Raw genomic sequence first — 14,398 nt, 5'->3', positions numbered from 1 at the left:
AAGGCTAACAGGAAAATGGTGGGCATGTTCTTTTCACGTTTGGAGTGTTGATAAAGTAGAGATCCACATAGTAACACGAAAGGTGAGTGAGAGAAAACTAAAACCTGATTTTCAAAGTCTCTTCAATCACTGGATGGAAGTTAGTAGAATTCCTGGAAAGTTACGATTTATTTTCAGAGTCTAATCTAATCCAAGGTGGCCAAAAACTGTTAATCAACAATAGTAAACACAAATTAGACTAAAATTAAGTTAAAGTCAGTAAACGGTCATTTCACAAAACCAATGGGAAGACTACATTACTCAACATTGTGCAAAACATGATTTTAGTTTCAATTGATTCCAAAAGCACCGAAGGTGGAAGATGTTCGTTAGAGGATTTAAAATGTCATCTTAAATGAGCTGTATGGAAGTGTACAATTAATAAGAGTAATACTTTTATTAGGCTTGATGCTCTAATGTTTTACTCACAAGCAGCAGTTCAAAACCAGCAGTATTTTTAGTTAAGCATCATATTAATATGTTTTATTCATTTTAACTTTCATATTATTTTGTAAAGCTATAAAATTTCCATTTGTGCTGTAAAGGACTTCTGGGATTTCTGCTATTGTGGATAATACCAGTCAGGCAGTATGTAGGTCAGGCTTGCGAAGGAAGTCGATGGCGCTGCTGAAACCATTATATTTTTTCCCCTTCGCACATCTCCATCACTCTGCTTTTGGATCTAAAGGCTGAGAAGATGTTCTCTGTAGCCTCCCTGAGTATTTCATTAACACGGGATTCATCCCACACACTTTTCAAATATGGCGTTTTTCCTGATTTCACAATGTAAAGCATGACAGGGAGCAACACAACAAAAACACATGGGACTAGACTTTAAAATAGCTAAATAAAACTTTAATAGGTCTAGCTGCAAATGTACATAAATTGCACAGCCACATTTTGTCAACACAATTTCTTCTGTACATTATTGTTTTGTCACTGTCATCAAAGGAAGCAGAATCCAGCAAATACTTTATACTTTCAACATACTTACAAAATTATTTTCTACAATAAAATAGAAAACATACATCTTTCACTTAGAGCTTTATAGTTTGATTCGTCTTTGTTAGAGGAAACTCTGGATATTCCTATTTCTGAAATCAAAACATGGTGGGCGCCAGTGGCCATGACAGAAATCTGCCAGGTTCGTTCTAGGTTCAGAAGGTTTAAAGCCAGATTATGAGACGTTTGCTGAATTATTTAGTAAAAGTTTTCAATTTGGACAAACGATTAAAGGTGCATAATGTGGTAATTCAGTCCATTTTGCAAACAAACAAGTGCTGTTCTGTAAGTTCTGTAAGTGTCATGGCTGTTGGCCGCTCAGCACCAGAAGACTCTGGATGACGAGTCATGCACAGTAGATAAAAGCATTTCACTGTAATGAGTTGTTGGTAATAGAAAAAGTAGCTTGAGTTTGTTTTTTTAAGCCGACTATTTGTTTTTCATTCACTGTTAGCTCAACGTTAGCCTTCTTTATCCAATATTAGAGTAAAACAAAAGGATGCCGTGGCTTCTTAGAGCTACAAGATATAACTTCTGGGTCGCTCCTGCTTATTTTGATTCTTTAAAAAACACTGCTGCGTTTTCCCGCCGGTGTCCAATTACAAATGCCGGTTCGGCAGCGTTAGGTGGTGTAATGCCGCAGGCTCACAGATTGTACACAGTGAACATGTCCCTCTTTGGCAATTTTTAAAGGAAAAACACTGGCAACCACCAGCTGTCAGACAATGAAATCTGCAACTTCCTTCCAACGTGATTGAGACATTAGACATTATTTCACAGTAGAATTCTTATTCATTGTACCTTTAAGTAAAATATTAAACTATTTGAGCTAAAATGCTAACAGAATTGCCCAAGTAAAGGTACTTTAATAAAAAATAAAAAAAAGGATGGAAACTGAGAAAAAGCATGCTCTGTGTATCTTAGCAGGAGGATTTCTATGTTTACTAAAAGAAAAGGAAAATCTGAAGGATGTGGGCTGATTTATAATTTGCGGGAGGTGGGGGAAGATTTCCTATGGAAGCAATATTAAAACAATGACTTTCAGTATAGGGCCTGTAGTTTATTTACAGTGTGCATAAAAATGTCAACAAATCATCACTGGTTATTGTCAATTTATATTTTTGTATTACTATGGACTTGTAAACCATATTTAATGTAGTCCATAAACATGCGGGTAAAACAACAGAAGTAAACGAATTAGTTTTTTTTCACGTCTCATCGTCTGGCTTTCATCTGAGAAGGTAACCTATAAGACTGGATCAGAGGCATGGTTAGGAATGTTCTGATTTCTTGTGAAACATTTTGGTTCTGTTTGAAAAAGAGAAATTCATCATCCGATGTGAAAACGAATGCACAACCTTTACATTTATTCAGTCAATGTTGAACCTTGGCACATTTTAAAAACATAAAACAGGCTCATGATTAAAAATAATACGACTAAATAGAAGTTATAAAAACCCGACGAGTCAATGTAAAAGTGCTAGACGGATGAGAATTACAGGATTGTGCTTGCGTTTCTCATCGGACTCGACTTGGCCTGAAACCAGCAAGGCAAACATCTCTGGAGTCGAACTTCTACGTCATCAGTTTTGTTTTCTGTTGTTTTCGTTCTTCTTTTTTTGGCTAGTGATAATATAACGTAAATAGGAACACAAAAGCGTTAACAGAGTAAACACTGACAGGATAATTGAATTGTGTAGTTCTACCCAATGAGGACCGATGACTGACAGGGCTAGTTCATATTTACAATATCGATAATGATACAGTAGAGTCTCAGCACAAGATGCATTTACAAAAAGCTGTTAACATCTGCTAAAAATAGTGCTAGCATTTTATTTACACTTTTCGGGGCTTCCCTGTCTATAGACGGACTCAACCATATATATATATATATATATATATATATATATATATATATATATATATTTAAAAAATTATATATATATACAATTTATGTATATATATATATAAATTTTATATATACATATATATATATATATAAAATTGTATATATATAAATATAAAATTATATATATACATACATATAATTACATATATAATTATATATATATATAATTTTTTGCATTTGCAAGCATTCATCATCACCGTCTGACTGGCGACCCAGGAAAACAACCTGTACTGACGCTACGCTCGGCTGTCAAGCAAAGATGAAGCATGCAGAGCCTCCTGCCTCATGTTTAAAGTCTGTGTTCTTATTTCTTCCCTGAAGCAAACATACAAATCACACATGGCGAGATGGAAGAGTGACGACTTTAGGACCAACTGTAAGATTGCAGGATAGAAAGATAGAAACAAGGCGAGAGAAAGAAATCCGGATGAGTTAGGTGTTGCTACAAGGATCGTCACAGTTTGCCTACTTCATCACCACGGACAATTAAAGCAGTTGGGAGAGGGGATGGAACTAATGGCGGCCATAGCGATGGCTCACTGGTCCAGAGTAGAGCGTGAGTGAGCGCATCTCAATGCACCTTCAACAGCTCCAGTGCAGAGAGAAAAACAGAGACGAAACCGTGACTCTTGATCTGTTTCACTGCAAACTTTGCATCATTTTTTGAAACTCCTGCAGATACGGTGCGGCGTGGATATTTCTATCACTGCTCAGTGTCGTCCCCACCTCCAGCGCTCCGATGTGAGCTGCACGCCACAATCTCGCCATAGACGAAAACTCGTAAATAATGGGCTCTTTAATCTGTCAGTTTATCAAATATATGTGTGTATACTCTATAGAAGAAAACAATGCATACATCTATATTAAATTTCATTAATATAGTACTACATTTACTTCTGATTTTATTATACATCTAAATGTTTGCAGTTTAGTTTTGTATTCTTTACAAATCCACAGTATAAGTTGTGCCTTTTAGTTGGTTTTTTGCAGAAACGAGGTGAGCTGAGGGGTGAGGTGGACGTGTGTTCCTTAGTTAAGGCCTTTTACGTACCAATAGCTTCTTGCAAAGTGCATTGCATGGGGTCGGCGGGACATTCAGGAACACACCCACAAGTTCAAAGGGAAGCAAAGAAGATTGTTTTGGACTAAAATGATCTATTTTTAGCTCATATTTGGTTCTTTTGAAACACTTCAAAGTAAAGCTTTAAAACGCGAACCTCTCGAGACGGCTAAAGTGAAAATCTGCAATCTTGTTGGTGTTAATGGCTCCACTTTGTTATCAAGAAGGAGAGGGATAAAAAAGGAGGAGAGGATGGTTGCTAGGGCGACCATTTTTGGTGGTCCTGGCTGTGCGTGTGTGTGTGTGTGTGTGTGGTTAAATAGTGGTTCGCCCCGGTGACCACGTATCGTCGGAGTCTGCCTGATGGACAGCCGTGAGTTCTTATATACAAGCTCCGCCCCTCCACTTGCCCTCATGATGAAGGTCACCCTCCTCTGGAAAAATGCCCATTACTCCCCTACACCATCTCTTAAAAAGTCTTTCCGGAAGTACTGTCTGCTGTGAGCGCACGCCCACGCGGTCTCAGTCTCTCGTGCAGGCGGGGAGACGCGTCCTCTCGCCAGATAAACTGTACACACTCAGCACACACTCGAGGTCAGCTCTGTTCAGCAGTTGCTGCTGTTTCTGAATTCTCCGTTCTCCGTGATCTGCAGCTTGGTGGGGTTGGTGGGGGAGATGCCGTTGCGGGTCTGCATGCTGTAGCGCTCCTTCAGCTGAGTCAGGGCGCTCATCAGACGAGCGTTGGCCGCATCCAGAGATGCTATTCGCTTCTCCTGCAAACACAATCAAAACGATAACGTCTGGTGATGTTGGTTTGGCGTGGTCTCTACTATCCAGGTGAAACATTAGAATATGATGCAAAAGTTCATTCATGTCAGTAATTCAACTTAAAAGTGAAACAAATATATGAGACATTCTCATTAGATGAAGAGCCTGCTATTTCAAGCCTTTACTTGTTATAACTGGATGATAATGGTTTACAGCTTATGAAAACCCCACATCCAAAATCTCAATTAGAATAGTACATAAAATCAATAAAACAAGGATTTTGCTTGGTTTGGGCCCCTTTTCCTGAAATAAATGAACTTTTTGCTGACATTCTAATTTTTTGATTTTCATTTGTTACTTGTTCTCTGTGGAAAAAAAGCTCCGGTGCTCCTGTAACAGGAAGTAGAAGTTAGCTGGAGCGAGGGCAGAAAATGACAGGATTTGGTGTCTTGATCGTTAATGTTCTAGATATGCAAACATCTCACCTCTGGTAGGCTAACAGAAACGCAACCATGAATGCTAATGAATGTGACGTAGAGCTGAGTGTCTTTTTCTGACTATTGTTTTCATGTCTATTTTCTATCAGCAGTTAAAGGAAATAGAGGATGAAGACTATTTTCACGTTCGTCATGCATGACTCAGTGACCGATCAACAATAACAAGTATTTTACGGTTCTCTGTAAACAGAAAAGTCCAGGCAGGATTCTGTTGTTCTCCTCGGCTAGGAGGTATTTTCATGGGGCGACGGTGGCATAGGAGCTAAGTGCTCTCTGCAGATTCAAGCCTCGTTCAGTTTGTCTCTGTCGTTGTGTCCTTGGGCAAGATGCTTAACCCACCTCGCCTGCTGGTGGTGCCTGGAGGGACTGATGGCGTCTGTCAGTGTGCCCCAGGGCAGCTGTGGCTATGGTGTAGCTCATCACCACCAGGGTGTTAAATAGTATCAAAATGGTAAATGGCCTGTATTTGTGTTGTGCCTTCTTAGGGTTCTACAACCCCTCAAGGCGCTTCACAACACAATCAATGCGCTACGATGTTAGCCACAGCTGCCCTGACAGAGGAGAGGCCTGCCAAACACAAACCACCACCACCAGCCCAAGGACACAACAGCAGCATTCTCTGGTCGAAACCTTCTGATTACTGAGCAACCCGCTCGACCTCCTGAGCCACTGCTGCTTGGTGTGAGTGGATGAATGACTGGTCCTGATGTAAAGTGCCTTGAGGGGTTCTAAGACTAGAAGGCGCTATATCAAATAAAGGCAGTTTTACCTTTTTTTTTTTACCATGTATGATCTGCATTAAAACATTCAACCAGGGTTTAAAGGGATAGTATGCAAGTTTTATATTGTTTAAATAATTTTCTTGAGCCAGTATGTGCCAAGATCACCCTTTAAAGAGCAAGTCACCCCCAAATGGACTTTTTTTTGCTGATAAACTAAATAAACGAGTGTCTAATCGTGCTGCAGACACGTGTGGTCAATAATTTGGCACTTCAGTGCATCTTAGTTAAAATTTAAATATTCTGCCTAAAACTGGCAGTGTTGTGCCGTTGTCAGGTAAAAACTCTGTATTTTAATTTAAATCTGCCCCCGCTATTGGCTAAGAGGTATGCTATGATGTAAACTGGTACATTATGATGTCACAATGCTGTCGTGAGCCTGTGTGTGTGTGTGTGTGTATTTGTTAGCAGCTCCGCCTTCTCGGTCTGCCAGGCAACAGCATGTGTTGCATTTTTCAAACACGAAGTGGGAGTGGAGTTAGACTCTGGTAGGGGGTGACTTGCTCTTTAATGAAAAGTCACAGACCCCTACCACCCTCTATGATGATGACCCGCACTTGTATAGCACCTCTCAGAGTAAGGACTTCAAAGCACTTTACACTACAGTGTATCATTCACCCATTCACACACTGATGGTGATGAGCTACGATGTAGTCACACTGCTGGTGCCAGCAGGCAAGGTGGGTTAAGTGTTTTGCCCAAGGACACAACAGCAGAATTCTCTGTCCAAAGTTGGGATCAAACCCGCAACCTTCCGATTACTGGACAACCAGCTCAACCTGTTGAGCTACTGCTGCCCCTGCTCTATAGCCAGAGTGTCGCACTAAAATACGAACACACAGCAACGAGATACATTTCACTTTTGGTTCTACTAAACGAACACTAGGAGGTGCTAAATGCAAGCCAAAACTGCCAAGTGTGTCATTAACCAGCTCTTATTTTCACAAATTTCTGAACAGCCAAACTCTAGAATAATTCAAATAAAGGTACCATAAATAAAAGTGAATCATTTTCTAACCGGTTTTTGGGAGATGCTGTGATGATTTGCAGGCTCCGCCTTGGTAATAGCCTTTTAAAGGTTGCTTTATGCTTGACGCGTCCGCGAGGTTCGCACGGCTCCGTGCGGAAAAGTTGCGTCATTTTAACAACCACGCCCCTCCACCGCGCCTCCGCACGGCCCAAACTTTCCGCACCTCGCACCTAGGAAATTTTCTAACCACGCGGACGGTCGGACGCGGAAAAACATGGCGGACTGGCAAGAACTAGTATGGCAGAGGTTCGTAAATACAGACATTTGTATGATTCAGCTCTCGGAGATCACCGTGATCAACATGTAGTTAATAATTCTTGGAGAGAAATAACTCGCACCGTCGGAAAAGACGAGGACGCTGTTAAAAAATGCTGGAATGACATGTTGTAAACAGTAATTTCTACTTCTACTATGGTGTAGTGTTGGATGCATGCTGTAGAGCTCCATGCTGCCCCCTACAGTTTGGGAGAATATTGGCTCACCGCAGAGACGAGCCGCACGAACCATAAACGCTGCAAGCTGTGAAGCGCGTTCCATCCGCGAGCCGCATCACCGCGCGGAGCGTAAACGCGTCAAGCATAAACCAAAAGTTTCTTCCTTGCAGCCTGTTTACTGCCTGGGAACACGTATTGCCTCACTGAGCTGTTAGGCTGCAGACACTAATGCTCATTACTGTGGGCGTGAAGGAGATTAATTACCTTTGTGTGTTTGTTTCTGAGTTTGCATTAATGTCATGTTTCAGCCCACACCCCCTCCTTCTGTTGTTTCCACACTTTGACGTTAAAGAAGAAAAATACACCTGAGGTTGTGACTGTTTGTGTGCTTTAGGAGTCCAGAAGTCTTTACAGGACGGGTTTTTGCTCCGGTCGGAGGACTCGTTAGAGCAAACTGACCTGTGCGTCGATTATCTTCTGTTTAGAGTCCACGACTGCCTGCATGTCAGAGTGGTCCTTCTTCAGCTCCTCCTCCACCGACATCAACCTGAACGTGTCAGGAAAAAGTTTAAGTCACAGAAATGAACAACAACACGTCCAGACTTGTCTGCATCTCTTTACCGGCTGATGATGCTCTTCATCTGGAGGTCTTTGTCATCCTGCTGTCTGCGCAGGCGCTCCTCTGACTCCTCCAGCCTGGCCTGGTACTCCATCAGAACCTTCTGCGCCTGCTCATCCTGGCCCTTCAGACGAGCCTCGTACTCCTCCAGCTTCTGCACCGACGCTCGCAGCTTCTCCTGGAGGACAGCAATCTCCTGCTGGTACTGAACATGAAGACAAAAAAAAAAAAAAAAAAAAGAGATGACTCGTTGTCGCTCCTGAAACAGGAATTTTTGCCTGGGAGACGCAAGACAGTTTCTGTTAAAATACCGCTTTACGGAAAGATCTGGAGCCGTGAAACTCCAACCGACGGGTCGACTGTCTCCCTAGAGTCTGGTTTGGGTGTGAGTCCAAGGGCCAGTTCAGTTTCCAACCCATAAAAGAAAACCTCTCCAGAGAGAAGGAAGGGTGAAGAAGCTTAGGGTGAACACTGAGAGGAGGAACAACTGTCTGTGACATCAGCCCTAAAAATCCTCCCTCTGCCCTTCTCTGGACCTCGGAGCGGGTTCTAAAGAAGTTGTCCTCAGACCAGAGGGAACAAGTGGAAGAGAAAACCCAATTTGGGGAGAAAAATGAAAGGAATAAGGAGTGAGGAGTACCCGAACAGCCTGAGCTCTTATCTGAGGGGCTTACCGGTTTGTTCAGTCCATGTTAACATCTAACTCTAGTTTTCAGTATGAAGAGTTGCTCAGTAGCATGATGCTGCTGAGATTTAAAGCTGCAAAAGCAAATCTGTAAAACAAGCTAGCTTTTAAACACAAACAAGGTCATGAAACACTCACCCCACACCATCTCTAGGCCACGCCCCCCCGATAACGAAATGAGCATGGCCAGAGGAAACGAGATAGCGCTAAACACCAGTCGTCATTTTCTAGGTCCAAACGTCTTTTATTGTCTGTGACTTCAAACGGTGTTCTTCTTTTTGGGACTCTGGTAGTTTGTTCTAAAGGTGAAGTAGCAGCCGGCTGTTTCTCCTTCTCTGATATTATTGAGTGGAGAACCTCTCACACCAGTGGTGCGTAATGAGTGGAGGACCCAGGGAAGTGTGATGAGGCCGACAACCGGATGGTCCAGTCGCTGGTTTTGAACCGAGCTGTGTCATGGTCTGAGTTATTAGACAATAAATTCATTATAAATGTTTTTTTTTTATTTCCACAATTTATTCATAGCAGTACTACGTTAGAACTATAACGTTGGAAACATGTTTTAAGCTAGCTTGTTTTGCAGCTTTGCCACAGCAGCTTTAGGAGGGGCAAACTGAGATGTGATTAGGACACACGAGTGTGTGAGAATACAGTGATCCCTCGCTACTTCGCAGTTCGTTTATCGCGGATTCACGACTTCGCAGATTTTTTCTTTGGAGCCTTATTCAAGGGAAACTTGCCGATTCGCGTTATTTTTCACAGATTCGCGGTATTTTTCTATGCGAAATATCAAGAAATTCCTGTTTTTTTCATCAATTTCCTCATAAAATGCACTTTTTGTAATAAAACTATAAAAAAACAAGTACATTTTTTTTCTATGTAAAGGGAGGGTTTTAAAAGTCTGAATACTGAATACGTACCTGTTAAATAAATACTGTAAATATGGTGTCCGTACTTCGCGGATTTTCACCTATCGCGGCCAGGTCTTGAACCCATCTACCGCGATAAACGAGGGATCACCTGTACCAGAATGCATCGATCCAAGACCTTCATGGAGAACATTTGGACGATTTTACACGTGTGCTTTTATAAAGGTCACCTTTCAATGTGATGTGGACATTACGAAACATCCCTCAGCAATAACCAAGGGTTCTCTGCATCCTGAGAGATCTGATCCATGCCAGCAGGATGCGGACAAAATGACGAATGATTCCCTCTTCACCGCCTGGCCTCTCTAACAGACGTTCATCCATCCAGTCCTGCGTCCTGATGAGACACTATCTCCTTCCTCCATCTCTAATCTCTCTCCTCTCTTGAGAACAAGTGACATCTGCTGTGACCGAGCTTGAGTCCTGCTCTTCAGTCCCTGGAACCCTGAACAAGCCCCACGCTGGCTCTGATTGGCTCTCCGTATGTGCTCCACTCTCACAGGCTGGAGTTTTTCATCCTGTTTGGCTCGACGTGTCTCACTCGCCGTAACGGTAACATTCTGATGTGTTTATGAAATTCTACATAAGAAAGAGTACAGCAACAGACCTACATACTGATAACAGAAGGACTAAAGAGGCTGAAAACAAAAATTGTTCAAACTGATGGTTTTCCTCATCCTTTGTCCTGATGCTCCATCTGTCAACAACCCGAGTACAGTAACACAACAATGATCCTTTCACATGAAGCAGCCCAATAAAAACACCTTTTTACTGGGATTAAAATGTCAAAAGACTTCAATTTAATTTAGAAAGGAATCCAAATTATAGGTAGGTTGGTTGGTTTGTGGTCCTCTACTCAAATTTGTAATACATCTGCAGTGGTCTCTAGGAGGAATGTCTGCCTTGAAAGTTGTTTTCTTGGGGGGGGGGGGGGGGGGGGGGGGGGGGGGGGGAGCTCCGGTGCACCTGTTTCAGCACAGAGAAGTCAGCCAGATGAGAAAGTGGCTTCAGACAACAGGATTTGGAGTTTTATTTTCCTAATAATTGAACATCTCTCCTCAGGTTGGATAACATTCGTTTTATCTCCACAAACAACACAAGCCTATAAAAGAGCGGTGGAGTTGCTAATGCTAACGGTTAGCTGCTACTAGTGGAGACGTTCTCTGCTGTTTCTTGGATGTTAAAACAACAGCCTTCCCCGTTGTGAGTCAAAATGGGTGAGTCCATGAATGATAAATGACAGTGTGACGTAGATCTGTCAAGATTTTAAAATCTAAGAGTTTCACCGTTTGTTTTCTATCAGAAGCTCATGCAAGAGGTAGGTGTAGGAGACTATTTTCATATTCAGCCTGCATGAAAACCAGTGTTGGGAGTAACAGCGTTTAAGTATAACGGCGTTCTTTATTAGGTAACGGAATAATCTAATTAATTACTTTTCCCACTGTTGCAACCGTTACGTTACTGGGGACGGAACGTTGTGCGTTACTATGTGCTTGTCGAACGTTGAGCAGCAGTGTGAGGCTTTCTGACCGCCACGCTTCAGCTGCAGCCAGGGAGAGAGAGGTGTCGGTAACAAACACGATGGTGATTGGCCGGGTGGGCGGAGACCCTCAGTGTTCTCCCTGTCTCAGTCGCTGCATGCTGGAGACCCAACAGAGCAGTGATGGGAATAACGCCGATTAAAATAACCGCGTTAACATTATTTTCTGTAACGAGCAAACTAATTAATTACCGTCTTTTTTAAATCAAAACGTCGTTTCTGTTAAGCAGCGCGGTGTGTTGAAGCTGTCATCAGCTGATCAGGATCTAAAGAGGCAGATGTTTTCATCCAAGCGCATCACAGCCCGTGAAGAACGAGGAAGACGTGATGAATAGTCACAGCTGCAGGTGTGGATCTGCAGCCGTGCCCTTCTTAGCGTGACAGCGGGACGTCCCGAAGGTCCGCTCACCTGTTCACCGCTCAGACGTCCTGATCTTCTGCCTTCCTAGATCATCCAGCTGTAACGTGTTTCTGATCATGTCTTTAGTCCCGCTGTAACACTGATGCATCAGTCTCAGACGGCATGGAGCTCAGGTGTTATTAGAACTACCTGTGTGTGTTCACCACCCAGCTTATGTTCTTCTGTGGTTGGGTCTGACCCAAGTTAGTAAATGTAAGTCCTCCATCAGGCTTGTGCCTCTTCTAGTGTCATTTTAAAGGATTTTATGTATTTATTTATTTATTTATTTAACCATTACTAGATCACCAGCAACAGAAATGCAACTAAAAACACACAATTATGTGAAGCTGGAAAAATTAAAATGCTGTGCAAAATTACATTTATTTCTGTAATGTATCTAAACTGAGAGACCATTTAAAGGCTGGTAACCTTTGCAGGTGTTTCTATTTGCAATTTTAAATTTTAGCTGATTGGGGTCTTGTTAAATATCACACAGTGACCTTTTAATAGTCTAGATAAGTGTAATGTTCCTGTTAGTAGTTCCTCCTGTTAAGTGCTTATTTATTTAAATTATTCAGGTTTATAAAAACATTTTGACACACACTTTATTATGTTCCAGTCATTAGTCATTTATATTTCACTATTGTAGTAATTTATAGTAAATTAAGTAAGTTTAATTAAGAGGGGAACCCATTTTTCTTGCATTCTTTAATGAAAAAGTAACTCAGTGTTTAGTTTTCTTGGTAATTAGTTATTTTTATGATCTCGTAACTCGGTAAGCTACCGAGTTACTTTTTTGACAAAGTAATCAGTAAGTATAACTAATTACTTTTTTAAAGTAACGTTCCCAACACGGGTGAAGACTCAGAGTAACTGATCATTTCTAAACATGAGTAAAACAGTTTTTCAGTGAAGGACCTCTTTAAACTATGCAGCCTTCTGTTTTTAAGGTGTGTTGTATTCACGTGTTGCTAAAACAAGTCTATTAGTCCTGTTGTGTTGCTACCGAATCACCATTAAAATTGATATTTTAAACTAAGAATACATTAAAAAGTGCTGAAATTTTACAATCTGACCCTTTTCTGTGATAAAAAGTAGGTAATTGTTCAAAATGTATAATTCCCCCTCAGTGTTTCCCCTGGCCTATACAGAAAAACAAATCATTTACTCAAGCCTAGAACATTGACCAATACATTAGTGTATCCACAAGAGGGCGCTGTACATTAACAAGAGTTTTCCCCAGTCAGCTTAGCACACCAATGAAGAAGCAGCCAAAACAAGTCCCAATATTGCTTCTCAAAGAAATTTTAAACAAATTTAAAGTCCTTGGGGAAAACTGCGTGTGCGGTGGTATGAGTCGTGGCGTTTAGCTGCCTACAGAAGGGGAGGGGGCTCTAATCTTTCAAAAAAAAACAATCTCCTCCTCTCCTTGATGACATCACGCTATGGACCCCAGCTTTAATAAAACGATCACAGCTCAGATCCTTGGAACCAAGACATTCAAATGTAAGAGCAAACTGCAGCATTGCTAATGAAAATGTATTTCCATTTTCTCTCAGCTTTGTTGCATAGACACCTAATCAGTCGACAGCTTCGCCTCTTCGATAAAAAATCTTGTAAATTTTGTTGGCAAAAATTCTATTTGGAGACCAAAATGTTGTTGGAAAATAAGCTAATTTTCATTTGGAGTCACAATGAAACAAGTTGCGAAAATTTCACTTTTTTTGTTGAATTTTAGTTACAAACATAAAAATGTATTTGCAGTTGCTCTTTCCTTAAAGTTGTAATTTGAAGGTATTGGCCAGACAGCATTAAAACTGTAGAAATTCAGTGTAACTACACTTTACCTTTTATAAATATGAAATGGGTTCAGTTTTTCATTTCGTTGAGGAATCTTGTCCTAAATCATTACAGAAAATTAAAATTCTCTCCTCCAGACAGTAATCACTCCAACACGTAAGAAGAAGAAGACGATCTTTTATGTGGTACCTCTTAAGATAAAAATCACGAGGCGCTTCACAAAAAAAGTATAAAATAATTTTAAAAATGATTAAAAATATGTTTAAAAGGAGAAAAGAATAAGGAAAGGGAGAGAGAAAATGAATAGGACAGAGGGAAATCAATGGATCCTGGAAAAGGGGGAATAAGAGCAGAATAAGGAGAGAGTGGTGACGAAGGTCACACCAAAGCCTAAACAGGGGAGTTTTCAGCTGCTTTTTAAGGGAGACCACTGAGTCCACTGATCTCAGGCTCAGGCGGAGAGAGGTCCAGAGTCTGGGGGCCACAAAGTAGCTGATGTTGCTAGTATTGTGAATAACGGTATTTTGTTTACTTTCATAAACATGGACTGAACCATATGTCCGTGTCCTACAAGCATTTGTAAATAACACAGGTCTGATCTAAAATAATAACCTACATCTATAAGTCCATCTGGAACCGCACCGGTACTTCTGGACTCTAACAGTCCATGACTGCAGCAACACTGCTAACTGTGTTAGCTTGGGTAAGGAAAAAACAAGTTATTTGGGAAAGCTACAACACACACACACACACACACACACACACACACACACACACACACACACACACACACACACACACACTAGGGGTTGCATGACTTAATTTTTTTTAAAAGTCGACAGTCAAGTAATGAAAATCGAGTCGACTTTGACTAGTCGTTGATGACGTCATACACCTGAAGTGGCCG

The 14,398-nt window shown here is 41.3% G+C and overlaps 1 protein-coding gene across 12 annotated transcripts in view; it reads right to left on the bottom strand.

Annotated features, from left to right (window-relative positions):
• Window positions 1-872: 872 nt before the first annotated feature.
• The window catches only part of dab2ipb (DAB2 interacting protein b), a 262,935-nt gene continuing 249,409 nt past the window's right edge, over window positions 873-14,398 (bottom strand). For all 12 annotated transcript variants that reach the window (XM_070552468.1, XM_070552470.1, XM_070552467.1 and 9 more), the window contains 3 exons: window positions 8,140-8,342; window positions 7,978-8,065; window positions 873-4,783 (listed from right to left, as the gene is read on the bottom strand). In XM_070552468.1, the coding sequence (XP_070408569.1) occupies window positions 4,616-4,783; window positions 7,978-8,065; window positions 8,140-8,342 (459 nt within the window). In that variant the 3' untranslated portion in view covers window positions 873-4,615. The remainder of the gene's footprint in view (window positions 4,784-7,977; window positions 8,066-8,139; window positions 8,343-14,398) is intronic.

This window comes from Nothobranchius furzeri, chromosome 6 (genome assembly GCF_043380555.1).
Source record: "Nothobranchius furzeri strain GRZ-AD chromosome 6, NfurGRZ-RIMD1, whole genome shotgun sequence".
NCBI classification, from domain to species: domain Eukaryota; kingdom Metazoa; phylum Chordata; class Actinopteri; order Cyprinodontiformes; family Nothobranchiidae; genus Nothobranchius; species Nothobranchius furzeri.
This window is presented reverse-complemented; position numbering and strand designations above follow the sequence as displayed.